The 21,727-nt window shown below is 30.2% G+C and overlaps 1 protein-coding gene across 3 annotated transcripts in view; it reads right to left on the reverse strand.

Annotated features, from left to right (window-relative positions):
* LOC129910514 (inactive dipeptidyl peptidase 10) overlaps positions 1-21,727 on the reverse strand; it is a 178,366-nt gene that overhangs the window by 25,198 nt on the left and 131,441 nt on the right. The window contains exon 1 of one of the 3 annotated variants that reach the window (XM_055987921.1): positions 17,357-17,449. The exons of the other annotated variants lie outside the window; for them this stretch is intronic. Within the exon in view, the coding sequence (XP_055843896.1) occupies positions 17,357-17,422 (66 nt within the window). The 5' untranslated portion in view covers positions 17,423-17,449. Of the gene's footprint in view, positions 1-17,356; positions 17,450-21,727 lie in introns of those variants that run through there. 3 annotated transcript variants of the gene reach the window in all.

Consider the following 21,727-nt stretch of genomic DNA (forward strand, 5'->3'; position numbering starts at 1 on the left):
CTATAATTTTCCATAACGTTTTCAATTAAGTTTTTATATGGAAAAGTTAAATATGTGAAGTGCGAATGTCTTCCAAGAAAACCTGAGTGTAAATCAGTAACATTTTGTTTGTAAAAAATGCTTAGATGCCAAACAAACACATTCATTCAAAAACTTTTAAACTCAATTACTTCTACACCGAAAACAAAATTTGATAATAACAGCTATCAAATTAACATTTTTGAGTGACAAAAGTCGTCCAACCATTAAAATATCAATTTTGATATTTTATCATATCATTTTGACATTTTTACTTGCGATATAGGTACTATAGGGCAAGTTTAGGATTCGTAAAAAAAATCGAACTCGAGATAACAATTTTACATGACATTACGATGATGGAGAATGCCAAAAAAGTGGGTCCGGCAATTCTGTCTGTTTGTCTGTCTGTCTGTCTGTCTGTCTGTCTGTAAGAACCTCGAGCTACAGCCTAAACTACTGAAGCGATTTTCTTCAAACTTGGTAGTTAACAGTTTTGGGTGATTCCCTAGAGGAGAAATTAAAGTTTTTTTTTTAGGACCAAAACTAACGGTACCTGTCATATAACGGAAACAGAAAAGTTGATTTAATTCAAAAACGGCTCTAACGATTTTGATTAAAATTTTTCTGCTTACTGTTACAGATAAGAGCCTCCTTTGATAATAAAAAAAATATTTTTTGTACCGTTATTAACGGTACCTGGATTTATGAATTTCTCAAAAACGACGAAACAGATTTCGACCAAATTTTTTAATACAGAAACGTTTAAACAATCATTATTTAAAAAAATTTTTAATTTTTCAAAAAACACATTTTTGGATTTTTAAAAAATATTTCAAAATTTTTTTTTGAAAAATCAATTTTTTGGAAACGAGTTGGTGAAAAATTTTGAAATTTTGTTTTTATGTGTAAATTAATTATTTATGCAAAATTGCATATCAACTTTTTTTTTGAAAAATGTTAGAAAATGTTTATATAGAAAAAATTATTTTTTTAAAAAACGGCTCTAACGATTTTCGAAAATTTTTTTCTAAAAATTCCTTTTTATACTAGAAATTAAATGGCATACTTAGTTTTTTGTAAAAGATCATTTAAAACGGCATTTAATTATTTATAAAAAACAGATTTTATTTTTTTTGCACCACTAACGAAATTCCGTGAAAATATCAAATTTTAAATCTTCCCTTATTTTGTTCAGTGAAAAACTTTAACATTAGAGTAACTTTTACCATAAGAGCAAGTACGTGCGACCCCAGTCGTGCAATTTATTTAATTTTAGGTGAATAGTGAAAATGAAATGGTAACGGAGTTACGAATAACAGAGTTACGCGCGACAGAGTTACGGCCGTCAAAGTTACGCGAAACCGAAGTTACGAAAAAACTAGAGTTACGAATTCTAAAGTTATGTTAAGCTATGACATGTGATTTTTGGGTTGGCAACAATTGCGAGGAACGATATGGAATTATGGAAACATAAATAAGAGAATATCGATACGTAGGTGCAATATTAGATGGACAAATAAGAAGTTAATTTCAATTATGTCCCCCAAACTTACATAAGTATAAGTATTCTTATGTTTTTTTTTCTATTTCAACGTTTTTGCGATCTTTTCACAAAAACAAAACCATATATACACTACGCGTCACTTGAATAGAAACAACAATTTTTCTTTAGAAAATAGCGATTGGCGCTTTGGTAAGGTAACTTAGTAGATTTTAGGTTTTGCATTTTCAAAGAGGAACTTTTAACAAACAATGTTGTAAAAACAAAAACCCAAAACAGAAACCGTATGGCTACAAGTTGCATTTTTTCGCATAACTTCACAAAAAACAGGTGTTTTTTTTTGCGTCACTTGAATAGAAACAAGCTCTTAAATTAGATAAAAATGATGAAAAATGGTGGAAAACACTAATTTTAGTAAAGCAATATTAAGCTTTGACATTATTTGCACATTATAACCAATTATGGGCTACGAGCTACCATTAGGCATCACAGAAAATGCATAAATAGAATTTAACATTAAAAATGCACTTGCAATATGCAAAATCGCGAAAGATATTGGAAAATTTACCAAATTTAGATGAGAATATTTTTAAAACATCGTAAACTAGTGATTGAATAAAAAAATAAGACAGGTGAGACCCAAATCAAGAGCAGAGAAAAAAATAATTAAAAAACTTGCTACAATTCCCTTCACTTTGCCGCTAAAATCGGTCAAAAACGTGGTGTTAGTGCGATGGTAATGTGTTGGTTTGTTCCATCACGGAAGTTATAAAATGTGCGCATCATTTAAAAAGCCTCAAAATGCAAAATAACAGCATTTTAAGTTCCTCTAAGATAACAAAAAAGTTAACTATTTTATAGTTGCATTCGAACTAAAAAGAAGTGAGGTAAAGAGTGGTTTTTTAAAGGAAAAACATACCAACTCAGATGGACAACTTTAATATTAGTCCTATTTCATTAGTTTATGAAAGAATCTTTTATCGCATCGCCACCAAAGGGCACTAAAATGTGTTACAGTAATACGCTTTGTTTTTATGATGTGCAATAGCAAAATTGAAGCTTCACGCTTCGAAAAAAGATGCAAACTTTTACAAAGAAATAATGGTAGAAGCTCTTGGCAAGTTTAGGAACGTGGAAGAACAACCGTCATAGAGATTGCGCAAGGGTAGTTCCAGAAAAAAACAACGCAATAGAAACAAAACAGATGCATTCCGGATGAAAACGAAAGTTTATTTCACTTATTCAATCCTTTAACTATAGAAAATGTAATTTTCTTAATTTGTAAGAAGTTACCAAACACTTTTTTCACTTTCTCCAATTAGGTCCACGATTGTGTACAGTACAAGTGCATTCTCAATGTTAAATTCTATTTATGCATTTTCTGTGGTACCTAATGGTAGCTCGTAGCCCATAATTAGTTATAATGTGCAAATAATGTCAAAGCTTAATATTGCTTTACTAAAATTAGTGTTTTCCACCATTTTTCATCATTTTTATCTAATTTAAGAGCTTGTTTCTATTCAAGTGACGCAAAAAAAACACCTGTTTTTTGTGAAGTTATGCGAAAAAACGCAACTAGCAGCCATACGGTTTCTGTTTTGGGTTTTTTGTTTTTAAAACATTGTTTGTTAAAAGTTCCTCTTTGAAAATGCAAAACCAAAAATCTACTAAGTTACCTTACCAAAATGCCAATCGCTATTTTCTAAAGAAAAATTGTTGTTTCTATTCAAGTGACGTGTAGTGTATAATACATATTATGTATATCTATACCTATCCAATCAAAATTTTACAAGATTAAATAACACCCATTTTCGCTTTACTCATTTAGTTCTGACCAATGAGAAAAATGTTAATCTCTTGTTTGAATTTCCATAATTCCATATCGTTCCTCGCAATTGTTGCCAACCCAAAAATCACATGTCATAGCTTAACATAACTTTAGAATTCGTAACTTCGGTTTCGCGTAACTTTGACGCTCGTAGCCCTGTCGCCCGTAACTCTGGTATTCGTAACTTCGTCGGTTTCCCACTTTGACAACTAAAATATCATTTTGACATTTTTTTAAGTTTGAGTGGATAGTGAAAATTTCACTTTGACAATTAAAATATCAATGTTGAATAGATTTTACTTTAGTTTATTATAATAAAACCTATTTCTTTCTTTTTCTTTTTTATTATTTTTATTAATAAAAGTATTTGCTTTCTTTTTTCAAAACATTACTGAAAGTGAATATTCTTTACAAAATAGTGGTGATATTATTTTTTCTTTTATAGTTGATATAATTGTTTTGTTATTTTCTCCCAAACTATGTGAAGTAAAATCTTGTTGCCGATCAAATTTTCTCAGTAAATCATACATTTTACTTCGAAAAAACACAAAGTGCCTTTAAATTAGTACACATTAAGAATTTTTTATTTATTATTTTTCAATAATTTGGCATGAGAAATTGATATGAAAAAATGATAATAAAATATCAAAAAAAAATTCCAAAATGTGACATTTATATATCATCCTGATAATAAAAATATTGTTTTAACATTTTAAATATCATAAAACACATTTTATAGAGCATTTTTGGCTGATATTTAAAAAATGTTAAATTGATATTGGTTTTTTTTTCGGTGTATTGTCTCTAGAGGTGTATTGAGACACCTTAGTTAGATAATATATTCATTTTTCCGTTCGGTTGTGGAAAAAAAATTGTAATTTTGCACCACTAAGGAAAAAGGATAAAACTTAATAAATATTTTTTTTATATAAATCGGATGCTACCTTTGCTTCCGTAAACCTTTATAGAAGCAAATTAAAAAATGTTCAGGTTCTAAAATTTGTTTTTCTTTTATCATCCTAAACATTTTATGAAAATGTTCAGAGCGCTCTCAGTGTGTTCAAACCGATTGAGCATTCTGACAGTTTACAAAATGTGAAAACAAAATAGATGAAAGTAGTTGCTATAGCCGCGTTCCTTTGGAAATATTTATCTACTTTTTAGTACTTAAAGCTGCTTTTAACTACTTTTTCAGTATAGCAAAGTAGATCAAAGTAGTTTTAAGTACTAAAAAGTAGATAAATATTTCCAAAGGAACGCAGCTTATGTAATAAATAAATATGTAGTTAAAAATATCTTTTTATGAGTGTTATAATAGCTGTGAAAAGGTAACATAATAAAAAATAAAATACGTTTCACAAATAAAACGGAACGCTCAGAACACTTTTAGATTCATAGCATGTTTGACATGCTCGAGCTCTGCTCAGAGCTTCATTCAGAATGAAAAAAGAAAAACCTTTAATGGGGAAATAAATATTACTAAAAGTGGCTGCCACTAAAAATAAGCAAACTGAGTGAATTAAAAAAAAAAAAAAATATTGTTTAGAAATACAGAATTAATTCAGATAAATTAAAAACTTTTTCTGAGCTATTTTGTTTAAGAAAAGAACAAGAGATAAAGCTCAGAAAAAGTTTTAATTCATTTAAATTAATTTTATATTTAAAAATTATTTTTTTTTTTAATTCACTCAGTTTGTTTATTTTTTTTTTTAAATTACTTTCAGTATAGTTTTTCTTAAATAACTTATTTTTTTTAAGAAAATAAACTGCACTTCAAAGCGAACCAAATTAATACTCATTTACGTGTTTTTTTTTTAAATAAATGATGAAAGTGAAAAAAAAAAAACTTAAAAAATGAAGAAAATTGGGTTTGATGCAAAATTGCGGAAAAACGGTTGTCCACAGAAAAAAAAGTTTTGGGACAAACTAAAACTGTAATAAATTCTTGATTGGTCGTAAAAATAATCTTTCCATCCGGATAGAGCTGTAGCAAATCGTATGTATTTGTTACTAAAATGCGGGTATTCACTTCAGTAACGAGTAACGAAACGTTACTTTCTAAACAGTATCGTTACTCGTATGTTTCGTATTTCGTTACTGGGTACTGAAGTAACGAAACATACGAAACGTACGAGATACGAAACATACGAGTAACGACGCGATTCCAGTTTCAATACTCAATCCGATGTAAGAGATACGAAATGAAGTGATACACTCAATTTGTCGCATTTCGCATCTCGTGTCGGTATCGTAACCATAGTCAGAATGCTAACTGCAGATAATTATCTGGAGTTTACTTTTGTCTCGATTAAAACAGTAGTGCCAAGGTTCAATAATCATTGTGCTATCGATAATTTATACAGAAATATCAAAAGAGACGTTTTTGTATTTTCTCTATTTGGCCGAAATATGTACATATATCCACGACGCGACCAATCTGTTTATGGCCTTGGTGTTAATGGTATTGATATTTAGCTTAAGAATGTACAAAAGTTTTTTGGTTTTTCAAAAAATTAGTTTATTTTCGGTGCAAAATTTTCAACACAAAAAAAAGCAGAGAAAACGAGGTTTGAAAATCACTCTCAATAGAAAAAATAAATGAAAAATTGTTCGACATGGTTGTATTGAAGTGTTAATATTTCGAGATCTGCGCGTTGCACTTTTGAAATAAAGGTCTCTAAAGAATTGTGATAAGATTACTGAAAGAATATAAACAAAAAATTACCAAAGTTTTGTCTAAAAATTTGGAAAAAAAACAAAAAAGTTTCCACGTTTGATTAAAAAAAAAAAACGCACAAAATTCAATATAGCTACCTTTAAACTCTTACAGCCTTATTTATTAGATTTCACTAAACAGCTCTAAACGGCTGCATAGTTATACAATACATAAAGTTTTATGTAGCCTTTATGCAACGTTACATAAATTTCAATTTATTAAACATTTCCCTAGCCATTATTGTTATGCTAGGTTTGTGTCCAAATAAGTACTAAAAATGGAAAATTAGTACGACAAACAACTCCATCTGTCGATAAAATAACTCCATCTGATTCAAAAATAAACAAAAAAAAAAAAAATAAACAAAAACCTGAACGAAAGTTCTCAATGTCATATATGTATGTAGAAGAAAATCTCTAAAAAAAACACATTTCATTTGATAACAAATTGTTCACATGTATGAAAATGTAGACACATAAGAAAAAGATGAATACACAGACACATGAATTTATAAGCACTGCGGCCAAAATTTCTCGAAAATTATATCAGGAACAAATCTGCAAATTTCTTATTTTTTGATGTATACATCTATATACTATAGTTGATTTCAAGTTGTTCATTTAATTGAAAATGTAATCAAAAAAATAAATTTTTCAATGAAAAAACAAAAATATATACAAATATTGACATTTTTTTCTCTTTCTGAAAATTATGTGAAGTTCAAATGACATTTAAGCAAAATAAATTCTTATTCAATCTCTAAACAACCTAAAAACCCGTTTAGCTTATACAACCTTTATTAAACGTTGCATAAATATTATAAATCACAATTTTTTGTTTAAATACATTATAAAGAGTACATAATGCTATGTACTCTCTATGATGAGTTTTTAAATAGGGCTGTTATTACATGAGAATGTCGCAACTAATTTTAATGTTTATGACCTTAAAATGTAGCTTAGATTATAGAAATGGTATTTGGTTTTTTTCTTAAAAAAAATTTGTACACCCTTATACCAATGTACGAAACATACTTAAAATACCAAACATTCGAAACGTATCAAATACCTACATGAAATATACGAAATGTACGAAACACACGAAGCATGCGAAAGTAACGAAAGTAACGAAACATGCGAAACACACGAAACATACGAAATATGCGAAAAATGCGAAAAATGCGAAACATGATGCGGGTACTAGTATCAAAAGTAACGTATACATGCGGGTACTCATTTTGTCGTTACTTTTACAGCCCTACATCCGGACGTAGTTTGACACAGATTAAGCCAGTTAAGGGAAAAGAGAGCAAAAATCATAAAAACCGTCATAACTCGAAAACGGGACGAAAACGAGAAAACTACCTCTTAGGTCTTTCGACTTGAAATAATGACCTCAGGAATCCATGGTTTTCGTTTTGGGGTGACTGTGGGACACCCTGTATAAATACTGACACTTTAAAAAATATTTTCTAAGCAACAATTTTCATACAGGAACACGAACATCAATACATCATAATCCTGTTGATTGAAAAACAAAACATACTATAGTTCATTTTAAATTGCGATGAAGATTGAAAGAAAATTGCAATTAAATATCTTTTGATCCTTTCAACTTAGAAAAATATCTCGTTGCAGACAATTAAAACAAAAACACCAGAAACTACATATTGTTTTATCTGATGAGAATGACCTTTAAATTTTTTTATAAATATGTATGTTTTGTATACATATTGTAATTAACGCCAAAACTAAAGATTCTGTTCTGTTTCTCACTCCTTCTTCCACATGAAAACAATTAGTATGCAAATTACTTAAGAAAAAAAAATTCTCTTAAGTGCTCACTTACCTCTTTCAAATATAGGTACATACCTATTCTCGTGTTCATGCTCTTGTAAAGCTCCTCCTATGCCTTGTGCGGTAATGATACATTTCCGTTAATCCTTTTATATTCTTAAGTTTTAAAATGAACGTACACAATGTACTTACATGCTATTAAATTACCTACACATATAAAATGGGAATGGGAAACATAACAGAAAGTATAACGAAACAGAAAAATATCTGTTTACGAAGTTTTAAAACTTCTTGAAGTGCTGCAATCACCAACTTTGTATTTTATTTTAACAAAACAAATACGGATAAAGAATTGTACGTAGGTACCTAACCTAGGTATGGGTTTTCAGAAAAAGTTATAAACACGACTTTTTGAATTATTTGACACAAACAAAAAGTATTTAGTTGTATGTATTCTTTTCTACAAAAAAAAGTTTTAAGGATTTAGCAAATCCCTTGCAATCGCAACATGAAAATCTGATTATCTCTTACAGCTGCAATAGTTTCTTTTTATGAAAGAACAAAAAAAAAAGAAACTCGAATGCTTTTTTTTTTGTATTCCTACAAACTTGGGCTTAAGTGTCAGGATTATTGATGTGTTTTTAAAGATGTTTCGATTTATCAAATGTTTTCACGTTTACCGAAGCAAAATCTTTTTCATTTCAGAATATAAAAAAAACTTTAACTAAACTTTTTAAAATGGCATCCTAAGGTATACATCAACTTTGAAGTGTATTTTAATGTGTACATTTTTCTTATGAAAAGCATTTATCTACTTAAAACGTCTTTGAGGATATAGGTGCATTAAATCAATATTATCATAAACTTGGCACTTGGCACATATGAACATTTCATCATGAAATATTCTACTGAAATTTATAATGTTTGCATTTAATGATTCACTGAAAAAGTGTTAAAAGTTTAAAAATATACATTTTGAACCTCCTCCCTGATGATGATTGGTCATCTCATAACTTAACAATCAACCATTTCCACATGGTTCCGGTTGTTCATTTGCTTTAGTGCAGGATATAATAGTCATATAAAAGGATGAACCCTAATTTGTTACATGGATGAGTGAAAGCTCATAAAAAGAAAGGTTACATAAAAGCACACAGATCCCGACAGGTTTATATACCTTTTCATTTCTTAACGTCCGTCATGAAATCTGAATAACAGATGAGGGTACATCTTCCTGTTGCCGGATATAAGGCAGCGATGAATCAACAATATGAAGTAAATGAAAAACGAAATGAAAAAAAAAAGCAATGAATTGCTGTCATGTAAAAATTGGGACTAAAGTTATTTTTAGAAGAGTTGTTAGGTTGGGTGTTTTAGAAAAACAAGATTCTAGAACATGAATAATTTTTTGTTACAAGAAATTATTAATACGAGATTTTTTGAGGAGAAAATAAAAAATAATTTAAAAAATAAACCAAAACAAAAAGCTATACTAAACCAAAACAAAACTGGCATATTGAAAAGGTCTATTGCTGAGTTCGATTGAGCTCAAACCAGTAAGAAAAACCTAAATTGTATGGATTATGTATAGATGCACAGACAGTACCTATCAAATTAAATAAAATATTCAAAATAATTGTGAAATTCGATTAATATAGTATTTGGTTGTTTAAAATTTCAGTGCGGCCACCATAAACAAAAAATACCAAGACTGGAAAATTTCCTACGTCTTCCCCCCCAAAACCCTTTTGTGAACAGTGTTGTCTGTGAATATATGTGAAAGCCACCACGTTGGTAAATGACGTTAACACGCACACATTTATAGATTCACGACATTCACCACACATCCAACACGAACACAACGATAGATTGACGACATTCACCACACCTCGCAGCTTGTAGGCAAACGTCATTAGACCGCTCAGTTTCCAGTCTTGGTATTTTTTGTTTATGGCGGCCACTTGGCTCAAGACAAAGATATATTTTAAATGCATTTCCGTGCTTTTCAATTTGAGATACAAAAAAATATTACCAAAAATGGTTTACTGACGGGTCATTCAAAAATGACGAATTCGAAAATACAAACAATTATTCTGTTAACAAAAAATTGAAAAAAAAATTCATCCAAACATAAGCCAATGGTATTTTTCTCTTACATCAATGACCTCAATGCAGTAACCAAGCCCTATTTAATATTGGAAAATGCTTTTGATGGCGTTTATAGGGCAATTGATATTTTGAAAATTTACATTTTTACTCACAGTCATTAAAACTGACTTTTTTTTACATTATTTAACGTTAATGATGTGCAGTGATGAAATGCCAAAAATTTCGTTATTTCCAAACTCATTTCAAGAACCGCGTTTTTGCACTTCTCTTATCATCGCAAAAACACTTTTTTGATAAATATAATTTAGTGCGAGTGACATCGACTTGTCTTTATGATTTAAAGACATTTCATTTGAAGGCCACGATGGTTATCACATACCGGGGCCACGGGACAAGACAATTTTTTTTTCCTAATCAAGTTAGACATAAAAATAAAGGTCTTTTAAAGCTCTATTCCTAACTGAAAACCAAAAATTTCATGGAGGTCTGGTTGCTGAATTGCATTATTTGAAATGGAAATATTTTTTTTTTAACTTTTATAGTCAGATAGCTTCGAACCAGTCTCGAAAGAAGTTTTGGTTTAAAGATATGATATGAGTCCAGAGTGAGCATTGAGCAGGCCTATGCATTTGGTAAAAAAAATTACAATTTTTTTTTTCAGATTTTTAAAAAAATCCAAGGGGTACCCCTTGCCAAAAAAAATGCCAAATGCTATCTTAAAAACTATTGGCAGATCGAAAAATTTTCATTTAAATTCAAAGCAATCCGCTTTAAAAATGTCGCTAATTAATGTACAATTTTTGTTTAATACGTAATGTTTTCTCCATGTACATATATCAGTCTCCTTCACGCAATTACGTTGTTTTCCTTCAGATTTCTTTTATCACTAGTTTTCTTGGACAACAACACCCACCAATGATTTTGTCAAAAAAGGACCAAGGATTTTACATATACCTAACTGTTTTTTCACACGTAGTAGGTTCGACAGTAACTTAATTGTCGTGGACATATAGACCAAACTCCATACCACACTGATAGTTTTTTTTTCACATTTTAACTAAACTGTATTTAAAACAAAGTTTTCGAATTTGAACACGAAACCTTTCTGTTTCTACATATTTTACTAATAAAAAAATACTTTATAAACAAAATATATTTAAAATATTTGACAAGAAAATATTTACATCAGTGATTATCTACTGAAATTAGTTTCACAAGAATGTTTCTAAATTAAATTCTTTATAATCATTTTTCATTTTTACGTATTCAATTAAAAATTTATGTAAGTATTCAAAACAAACCTCCCTTAGGCAAAAATGAAATTTTCTTAAAATCATTATTCGTATCTATTAAATGTCCTTTTATTCATCAAAAATTATATTCGAATCTGTGTGAGGATATATCCCAAGAGATTTTATGTCACATTGTTTTGCTGACAGATCAATTAAGGCCTACGCCATAAGCTATATAACTACTATCTACATCCACAAAGTGCTCTACACTCTCCCTCTTTAAACAAGGATATATAAATATTTGTATCTACATAAATAAAATACAAAAAAAAAAAAACATCTTTTCTTGTATCTTGTATCCACCAGTCTCATAAGTTGTCAAGTTTTGTCGTGTAATTTGCTTGCTCTGGGCATAAATTTGATGCTTCTGGTTGCTTCCCTTCAATGCATCTTCCTCTATACTTATGGGACTCTGACGCTGGCCTACTTTGATATAGTTTTGAAAAGAAAATGCATACAAATGTTGATAAATGATGTTAGGTATATTCTACAAACTACAACATAACTCAATGAAAATCATGATCCAGTTTCTTTAGACATTTTGTGAGGTCTCTATAATATCTACTCTATTCCCAGAGACAGAGGATAAATTTTTTAACAAGCTCCTTGATGGTGAGAAGAAGATGTTGATGTTGATGGTATAGAATATGAAGTTTATTGAGAGTGTAAAAACTTTTATGAAAGTTAAACATTTTGAACATCACTTCTAGAAATTCTGTTTTTGAAGTCTTTGTGTAATCGGAAATATTGTCAGAGTTCTGAGAATATATTTGATTTCATAATTTAGAACAACTATTGTTTTCAATAGAAACTTGATTTCTGGTTAATTTTTCACTATACGTTAAAGAGTTGGGTTATTTTTTATTCTACAAATTGTACAAAAAATACCCAAATTTTACTTACTTTTGTGCTTAGTATAAATCCTTACAAAAAGGATTAAAACAAACAGGCATTAATTTCAATGAAAAACATGAATGTGTCGTACGTTTTTGTTAAAGATTTTCAGAAGGAATTCAGTCTATCCTTTTACACAGATGAAAGTACAAAAAATAAAAAAACACTTGAATTAATAAACGCTTATTCAAACGACAAACAATTCAAGTTTCTTTGAAAGAACTTTGACAACTAGACGATGATGGATAAAGAAGTCTAGTAGATGACGTTGATGCTCTCAAGCAGTGTTTTGGTTTGTTTTAATTCCAAGAAGCGATTCTGAATGAGACAGAATTGTGTTTTTGTCAAAGAGTTTCATTCGACACGACATGGAAAAAATAAAAAAAACAAAAAAATTGGTTTAGTGGAATGAAGTGCTTGCTTAGTCTTATAGCTTAACTGGTTCACATAGATTTTTTTCGAGTAGAATATACCTAGTTAAGATATATTTAGAAAATCAACAAGTTGACCCTCTGGCGGAAAAATCTATAACAAATTCTTTCAAGTTTTCAGTTTATTAATAGATGGACATCAGAAAATGAAAGTATCAATTGTGGACATCGTGGGAAAAGATACAATACCAGCCGAACGAAAAAAACTAAACTGAGATCGTCTTTTTAAGCCTTTTAGCTCGATAATCGGTTACTTTTTATTGTTTTAAAACTAAAATGAAAATTTATTTCTTGAGCACCTAATTACTGAGTTATTATTGCTCTTAATTTATCACTTAATTTATGTGTGTAAAGTACCTACTATTGTTGGTAAAATAGATACATAAGCTCATCATTAAATTTAACTAGAAGTACCTAAGCACTTAATTTAATGTTTGGGTACTTAGCTAATTACTACCTTAAAAGCACTACAAAGATGCAATAACAACATTATAGAGTACTTCCCTTCTTGCACTTTAATCTCCAAATAACTTTTAACTGTCTTTAATTCTTACAAAAACTTGGCGTTGCATCCCGATGGATGTTACCTACTTGGAATTATAAGCCAATGGGGACTTGTTCAGTTAATTTTAGACAATGGAAAATGTTGTGACAGAAATCTAGTTTGAGCATCTGCCTTTGTTCATTAGGATGCTTGTTTTGACATACGATTACATAACATGTTTTTGTCATATTTTACAGATGATTGACTTGGTCGATATATAGATTGACAGAGAAGCGATATGGTGTTTGTGGGGAAGTAACTTTTGCATAAACATTTTAAGGTGTGCGAGATAAACCAAATTCTGCAGCAATATAATTTTACCTAAAAAAGATTCATTTGCGATATACCTATGTCCTTGACATTTCAATTAGTACATACCAATTAGTACATATTGTGCAGTTTATACTTTAGCTGGGAAAAAAATCCGAGGTCTATTTTCATTTTATTATTTGATAGAGCACTAGTAAACGAGCTGATAACTACATTTTCCACAGATCCATAGTGTCATACAGTCGCCATTTCGTTTTTAACGGTTATTTTGATTTTTTACATAAATCACTTGTTTTGGATTGTAGAATATTAAGTTATGTGTTAAACTATACTATGAAAAATTTGTATGGGAGGTACACTTTCTAAGAGAGATATACAAAAAAAATAAACAAAAAAAAAAAAAAACAACTTTCAGAATTCCATAAAACTCATCTTTTGGTAATAAATTTGAAGAAAACCCATCCACCTGTTTAGGCTATGAAAATGTGTACAAATGGACGCACAGACGCACGAACGGAATTGCGAGACCCACTTTTTTGGACTTCTCCATCATCGAAATGTTGGTTTTGATTAAAACACCAATTTGTTTTCGACATGAAACCAATACTTGCCCTCTGGAGCAAGTACTTAATAAGTATTAATTTTGTTAGTGGCCATACTTTTTTTTCTGACACTTAAATTTTTGGCTTATACAGATATAACGTTATTATTTCCTTTATGATATATTAAGCCAAACGCACAAAATTTATTTTAAGATATTTCGCAAAGATTTCAACGACTTTAGAAAGAGGGAAAACCGTTCTTATAGAAACGTTTCGCATTATGTTTGAACAAATTTCCTCACATAACAAAAACCTTAAAAGTAGTAAAAAAAGTTTTTTTTTGCATTTTATAACTTTAAGATTACAAAAACGGGAACTGATCGAATATTTCTGACTTCCAATTTGAGTTCAACACATTGAAAACCTTTGACAAATCCAAACAAAAAAGTTTCGTTTTGTAAACCAAAAATACCTGGGAAGTGGTCAAACGGAAATAGTTCAAGACAAAGTCTACAAACGAATTTAATTCATTGGATGGCATTTTCAGTCTATGGAAACTTGAAATCTTTTTATAGTGCCTTTAATTGGAAATACACTTTTTCTATCCATATTTCATCCATATCAAAAATAGTTTATCCAAGTATGTATCACTTTTTACGCATATCACCAATTGTTTGATATTTTTAAGCTTTTGAATTAAAATACATACATAATTTATATTTCTTCAAAAGTTGTAGGATAGCTACGTAACTATACTTCGAAAATTTAATTAAATTTGGTTCGTATGCAAATAAATTTTCACAAATAAAAAATCATAAAATTCCATTTCAATTTTTTATTCAAATTTGATGTCATAGTAATTATTTCACTTTAAAAAAGAACCTAATTAAGCGATGTTATAATATAACAATAGATAGAAATGACAGATATTGTGTTTTGAAAATTAAATTCTCGATTTGCAGGCTGAACTGATAACTACACAGGTTTAGTTGAGCTAATATAATATTTTTTATTTCAATTAAAAACAAATGTAATTATAAAGATTTTTTTGTAGTCATATCTCACTGTTTGATTGGAAGCATTTTTTAAGCTCCTACATGTTTCGTTAGCTATAGTGTTTCAATTTTTTAATCTGCACCTAACCTGGTTTGATCTGGAAAATTATGACTTGAGGACATGAGATTTTTTTTAGATTTTTGAGGGAAGTTATGGAATATCCAAACAAACATTTAAACAATAAAAAAATTTCCAAGTTGTACAAGGATTTGAAAATTAATTTTTCAAAAGCTAGGCCATTAAACAGCTTTAAAAAAAAAAAAAATTAAAAGACATAGTTTTTGGCTTTTCAAAAAGATACACGTTATTTTTGATGTAACCGATTATTTTCTATAATTTTGTTTCCAAATTAAACGGTTGGGAATAGACACCCCCCTCCCATACATTTTTTTTTTGTCTTGACTCAACCTACACGCTCAAGCTTTTTGGTACATTTGGTACATTATATCGTTCCTTTCAATTGTTGCCAACCCAAAAACCACGTTTCATAACTTTGGTGCTCATATAGCTTTGGTTGTTCATAACTTCAATCTTTCATAACTTCGGTTTTCCATAACTTTGACGCGCATAACTCTGTCGAGCATAACTCTGGTATTCATAACTTCGTCGGTTTTCCGTTAAAATAACATTTGTTTTCAGTTTTCAATGCTCTTATAAATGATTTCAAACTCTTAAGACCAGATATGTACATGAATGTGTTTTAGTTTTTGAAAAAAATCAAAAATAATAAAAACTAGGTACTTTAATTTTTCAAAAATTTCATGATGCTATGTATCTATAATGTATATTGTATATTAATGTTAGGTTAAAAAATCAAGTTATTCTAGATAAGTTATGAACATGTTTTAAATGAAAGTGGTGTAAGTCAAATTTGATATTATTTTCAGAAAAAATCATTTAGGGCTAATTTCTCAATAGTCAGTTAAACAGAGAGTTAGTATTTATTCCCAAGATAGAGAAAAAAAAATCAATTTTTCAACAGTCAGATATAGCTTATTCCTAGGAATAAAACATTATTAGAGGAATAAAACTTCTTTTTACAGAGACGAATTGAAATTATTCTAAGGGCCAATTTTTCAATACTCAGATAAACCTCAGTTAGAGCTTATTCCTAGGAATAAAAGTTTTTTTATATTGACATTTGGCAGTTTTTATTCTTCTGATAGTCTAACTGACGATTGAAAAATCAGGGCTAAGGATTAAAGAATGTCTAATCTCAAAAAAAATAGTTTGTCAATTTTCAAAGCTGTTTTGAAGAAAATATTGATAAAACATACAGCGGAACACAAGAAAACAAAAAAAAATTATGAATAAAAATGACGTTTAATTTTGAATATTGTTGAATTTGATATTTTTTTTTTGTTATTCTGTAGAATAGTTAACTGGTTGATTGAAAAATTCAATTTTGTTCCGATTTTTTAATTTTAATTTACACGCATAAAGTTTTCCAAAATTTTGTGGAATAATGTAATAACGTTAAAATGGGGTTAGTTTTAAAACCATTTTTCGTTTATAACGACTCGTATGTTGTTAGTAGTGATTAAATGTTAGGTCCAGTATCAAAGAAAAAAGATTTGTCTCTTTGAAAGAAGTAGATTTCTTAAATCTCACATAAGATTAGTTACATATAAATCCAAATACATACAAATGTTACTATTGCAGATTAATTTTGCCTACCTACAAAGGAGCTTTCATATTTAATATAGACAACCTAAGAGAATAATAAATTACTGATAAAATTATTTATGGGCTAAAAGAAAGTATATTTATAGTGGATTTCGATGATTTATTTAACCTAGATTTATGAGAATTCATATATTTTTTGTTAATACCTGGTGTGGGAATAAATACAACAAGGACAACCACGATTTGTGTATAGGTATTTTTTTGACGATGATATTTCTTTTTTCATATCAATATGAATGAGTTTTAAAAATATGATAAATTCCAAATTAATATTCAAAAAGATAATCCAAAAAGTGTTTTTATATCTTAAGTATCCTTTAGAATGGTATATCTCTATCTTTGATTAAAACAAATTCTCTCATTTAATTTTCATAAATTCGCTTCTTTTTGCTTATTTCTTAAAATATCAAACGGTAACCTTGACATTTCTAAGCTCTGTGCCATTCACATAAACTAGTCGAGTGCTCAAAACATTCAAATTCCTAGAATGTGCTCGCTCTCGTCAGCAACATTAAAACAAATACTTAACATTTTAATTTATCTCAGTTGTCAAGAATCTTATTAAAATTCTTCGTTTTCTCTATAAAATTCGCCAATCCCACTCCCCCCACCATGAATCTCTAACAAAATTCCATTAATTTAAAATTTAAATATTTTTGCATAAATTTACCTCCATTTGGGAGCCTTTCTTCCCAATGGATGATCCTGCATGTCCTCCACTCTGTGCAGCATTCATTTTAATTATTTTATTTACTTTTTGTCGTTTATAGGTATCCCCAACAACAACAAAAAAAAAAATACAACCAAAAATTTAATTTAGACCATTTATAACGGTTAAGGGCTTTTTATATACAATTTAATTGTCCTTCGTTATGTGCATCCAATTTCACACTCCAGTTGGATGATTTCTAATTGTGTTAACCTGAGCCGAACATTATCGTGATAGGATTTATATGGATTAAGGTAGTTTACCTACCTAGTTTCTACTTTTTTTTTGTTTTTGTATTTATCTATATAAAGGCACGTCAAGCTTATAAATTAGTTCCTCGGGCGCGAATGTCTTTAGATATTTGTATACACTTAAACGTATAGCTATAAGCTTTTGATTAATTCGCACTGTTGTCAGGTGGGGTTAAGGTATGAAGTTAAAGTAGTAGTCTTTCTTTTTCAAAAGATACATCCAAATACAGTCGGTTTGGGAGGTTACCTATATATCTTTCTATCTACAGAGATATAATCAAAAAAAAAGAAAAGAAAACACGTACATCTCGTTCTGTATGCCAATTTACCTTTATTTCTTTTCAGACACACAATTTTGTTTTCTTTTCACATTTTGTCCTATTTAAGTTTCATATCACACAACGCCACGATTTCTGTGCTGTGTGTAGGTGTAGACACACAATAAAAAAAAAAAAAGAGGAATGTAGCACACAAAATAAGATGAAAAGCAAACAGAAATCAAGCAATTCAAACAAAAGCAAGGATAGCAATTAAAAGAAGACAAAAACAACAATCCTCCCAAATGTGTACTTTGAGCGCTCTATATAACACTGCTGGACAAAAAACGAATAAACGAACGACACGAGCTCTGGAGACCACAAAGTCCTGCCTTGAAGTGTCCTTTAGTGACTCACTTGTATATAGAACAAAAAAATCAGTTCACACTTTTATCTACTAAACTAGGTACCACATCCGCATCCGCCCACATATGACGTAGTTTAGAGTTTGAGTTTCCGCTAAAAAAAATCACGTCATTTCAAAATACCGTTAGTTTTTTTTTTTTAGTTTCTAGTTTCTCTTTATAGTAATTAAAACTAAACCACATATACTCACACAATGTGTGTGCCACCCTTTAACCGCGACGTATATAAACCAAATACCAGACACACACCTGTGCGCGTTAGGGGGATAATTAACGACTTGAACGCCACACTATACACTTTAGAATCACCGCTATATCGTGTTAAGTTGTAAATTTATTAACCCGAAGGAAAAAAAAAAACTGATTTGTATTAGCTTTTTAAAAAACAACAATTACGGAGCAAAGGTTATAACTTGAAACAACACCCACATTGTATATTCTGCGTGAAAATACTAAACACACCATATACAAACAGCAACACCACCAACAACAACAACAAAAACAGAACAGCGAATGTCTGGTGCTTATTTTTTTTTTTACAGGACGTAGTGAGGCAAGGAGCATAAAAAAACGAAACACGGGATTTTATCTGCAGAGGAATGCTGCATTGCGTGTATCCATCCACTTTACGGGAGAAATGGGGTTTCGAAGTAAAAGATGTTTTGCGTAGCGATGAAATTCATCCATACCCTCAAAGGGTTTGACGATATCAGAATTAAATATCTTTCACGCAACACATACGAGTAACTCTGTGACATTTGGTTGATTTATGACTGAGCATATATTTTAGCTTGAAAATATGAACAATTTAAAAATTCACATATTTTTTTTTTTGTTGGTTTTTTAATTTTTTTTTTTATAAACTGGAAAAAGAAGTAAGCCGCGCCCGAAGGACGAAATGAAATACCGAAAGAGTACCGGATTTGAAGAAAGCTCCTAACGAACTGAATTGTTGAAACCAGAGTGAGCTAAATAAAAGCTAAAATAAGGAGGAGCTTTTTTTGTGATATTCCTTTCAGATACGGGAGATAAATTTTGTTTTTTTTTTTTTTTTAGATTTTTGTTGCATGGGATGCTACAGCTACAGTTTTACTTGTTATGCTCGCAGGATTCAGTAGGACCGAATTGACAAGAGATAATATCATCTTAGTTAAGCCCATGAATTGTGATAAGAATTGAAAAACTCTCAACTAACTATCTCGACAAATGGTTGGAAAAAATTGTATTCAACTTGGAATTTATATTCGAGTTGATTTTGAGAGATGATAAAATCTCAGGGAGAACAAAAAGGTAGGAAATTAAGGAGAAGGAGGCTGTGCAATCTTCAGGCCCGGAATTGTATAATGCACACTTTCACGTGATATATTGAGATTCTAATGAATTAATTTAGACTTAAGGACACTAAAAATAAGTGTTCATTACCAAGAAACAATTCAGTATCATTTAATGAAAAAAAAATCTAAGTATCTTAAACGTTTCATGAAATAATTATGATATTATTTTTTTCCTTTTTCATTAGCAAGGGAAAACTTTTTTTTGTTTCTTAAAAGTTATACAGATAAAGAATCAATGTTTATTGCATGAAACGGCAAAACAAATATTAAGGAAAGTATGAAGTTGTATTTTGAAATACATTGAACGAAAAAGTTTTTGCTAGGTGGGAACAAAATTTAAACAAAAACTTTTTATCTTCATGGACGATAACGGATGAATTTTTTTTTATAAGCGAGAAATCTTTCAAAAGAGATTTTTAAATAACGAAGGTAACTACTATAGCCGTGGAGCTCTTTTTTCCCACATTAGTCCATTTAGAGTATTCGTCGTGTTCTTTACGAAAGAATGGGCAGGCACCTATTCTTGGGTTAAATCTTAATAATACAATACCCATTGCACAACACTGGACAGCCAGCACTCGAAAAATTTGCAGACACGAGGCCAAGCGATTTTCCTAAAATTAAAATGCAACTGGTGCTGATTGCTCAGCGAAAAAGATCTCCTTCAAATCAAACACTACCAATTTTATTGAATTTATCTAAGTTAATTTTTGTAATGTACTGTAACCGACCATAGCAAAACTAATGACAAAAATTCACAATATTCTATAGGTTAAAAAAAAAAATAGTTACGCATACGCCCCAGTGAACTACAAAAAACACAAGCGACGACCTACCCTCACTTAGCACAACGCTAAAATTTTGCAGAGCGCAACAGTTTAGTATGTTTTTCCCGACAGGGTTGCCATGTGATAAGAATTTTTCTTTTTTCATATCAAGTTTGAAGGTAATAGGTAATTTTATTGCATGAACATCGAAATAGTGTTGATTTGGCAAAATTAACTACCGCAATTTTAAAATATTTTTCTCCTTTATAACATAAAATAAAGAAAATTCTAAAATGTGTACATAGGTGGGTTTATTAGGTGGTCTCTAGACAAGAAAAAAATTGTATTGAAGAGTAGAGGATATTTTGTGAAAAGTGACTTAAAATCGAAATAAAAAATATCAAAAACGTTGGAAATAGCTGCAACAACATGTGATAGCCTTTTAGAAAGCTTAAAACATATTCTATAAGTTTATATTGAAATTAACATCTTTCAATTAAGAATTTTTGAAAGAATGTTAATGTAGGAAAATTTGCAGATTTGAAACCTTAAAAGCTCTAAATACACAAAACTATTATGATTTCCATAGAAAGTGTGACGTTTTTAATGACACCTATCAAAATTTCAGCGAAAGTAATCTTGCAGGAGATAGCTCATAACATATCAAAGTAACGTGTAGGCGTTGTATTTTAAGAGAGTATGGAAAATTCCAAAAAAAAGTGGGTCCGACAATTCTGTCTGTCTGTGTGTCCGTCTGTAGGAACCTCGAGCTACAGCATAAACTAATGGAGCGATGAATGTCTCACGGTAAATGTCTCACGGCAAATGTCTCACTGTAAATGTCTCACGGCATATGTCTCACGGTAAATGTCTCACGGTAAATGTCTCACGGTAAATATCTCACGTAAATGTCTCACGGTAAATGTCTCACGGGAAATCTCTCACGGGAAATGTCTCACGGTAAATGTCTCAAGGGAAATATCTCAAGGTAAATGTCTCACGGGAAATGTCTCACGGCAAATGTCTCACGGCAAATGTCTCACGGTAAATATCTCACTGCAAATGTCTCACGGTAAATGTCTCACGGCAAATGTCTCACGGCAAATGTCTCACGGTAAATGTCTCACGGGAAATGTCTCACGGGAAATGTCTCACGGCAAATGTCTCACGGGAAATGTCTCACGGGAAATGTCTCACGGGAAATATCTCACGTAAATGTCTCACGGTAAATGTCTCACGGCAAATGTCTCACGGGAAATGTCTCACGGCAAATGTCTCACGGTAAATGTCTCACGGGA

This window comes from Episyrphus balteatus, chromosome 2, assembly GCF_945859705.1.
Source record: "Episyrphus balteatus chromosome 2, idEpiBalt1.1, whole genome shotgun sequence".
Lineage (NCBI taxonomy): Eukaryota > Metazoa > Arthropoda > Insecta > Diptera > Syrphidae > Episyrphus > Episyrphus balteatus.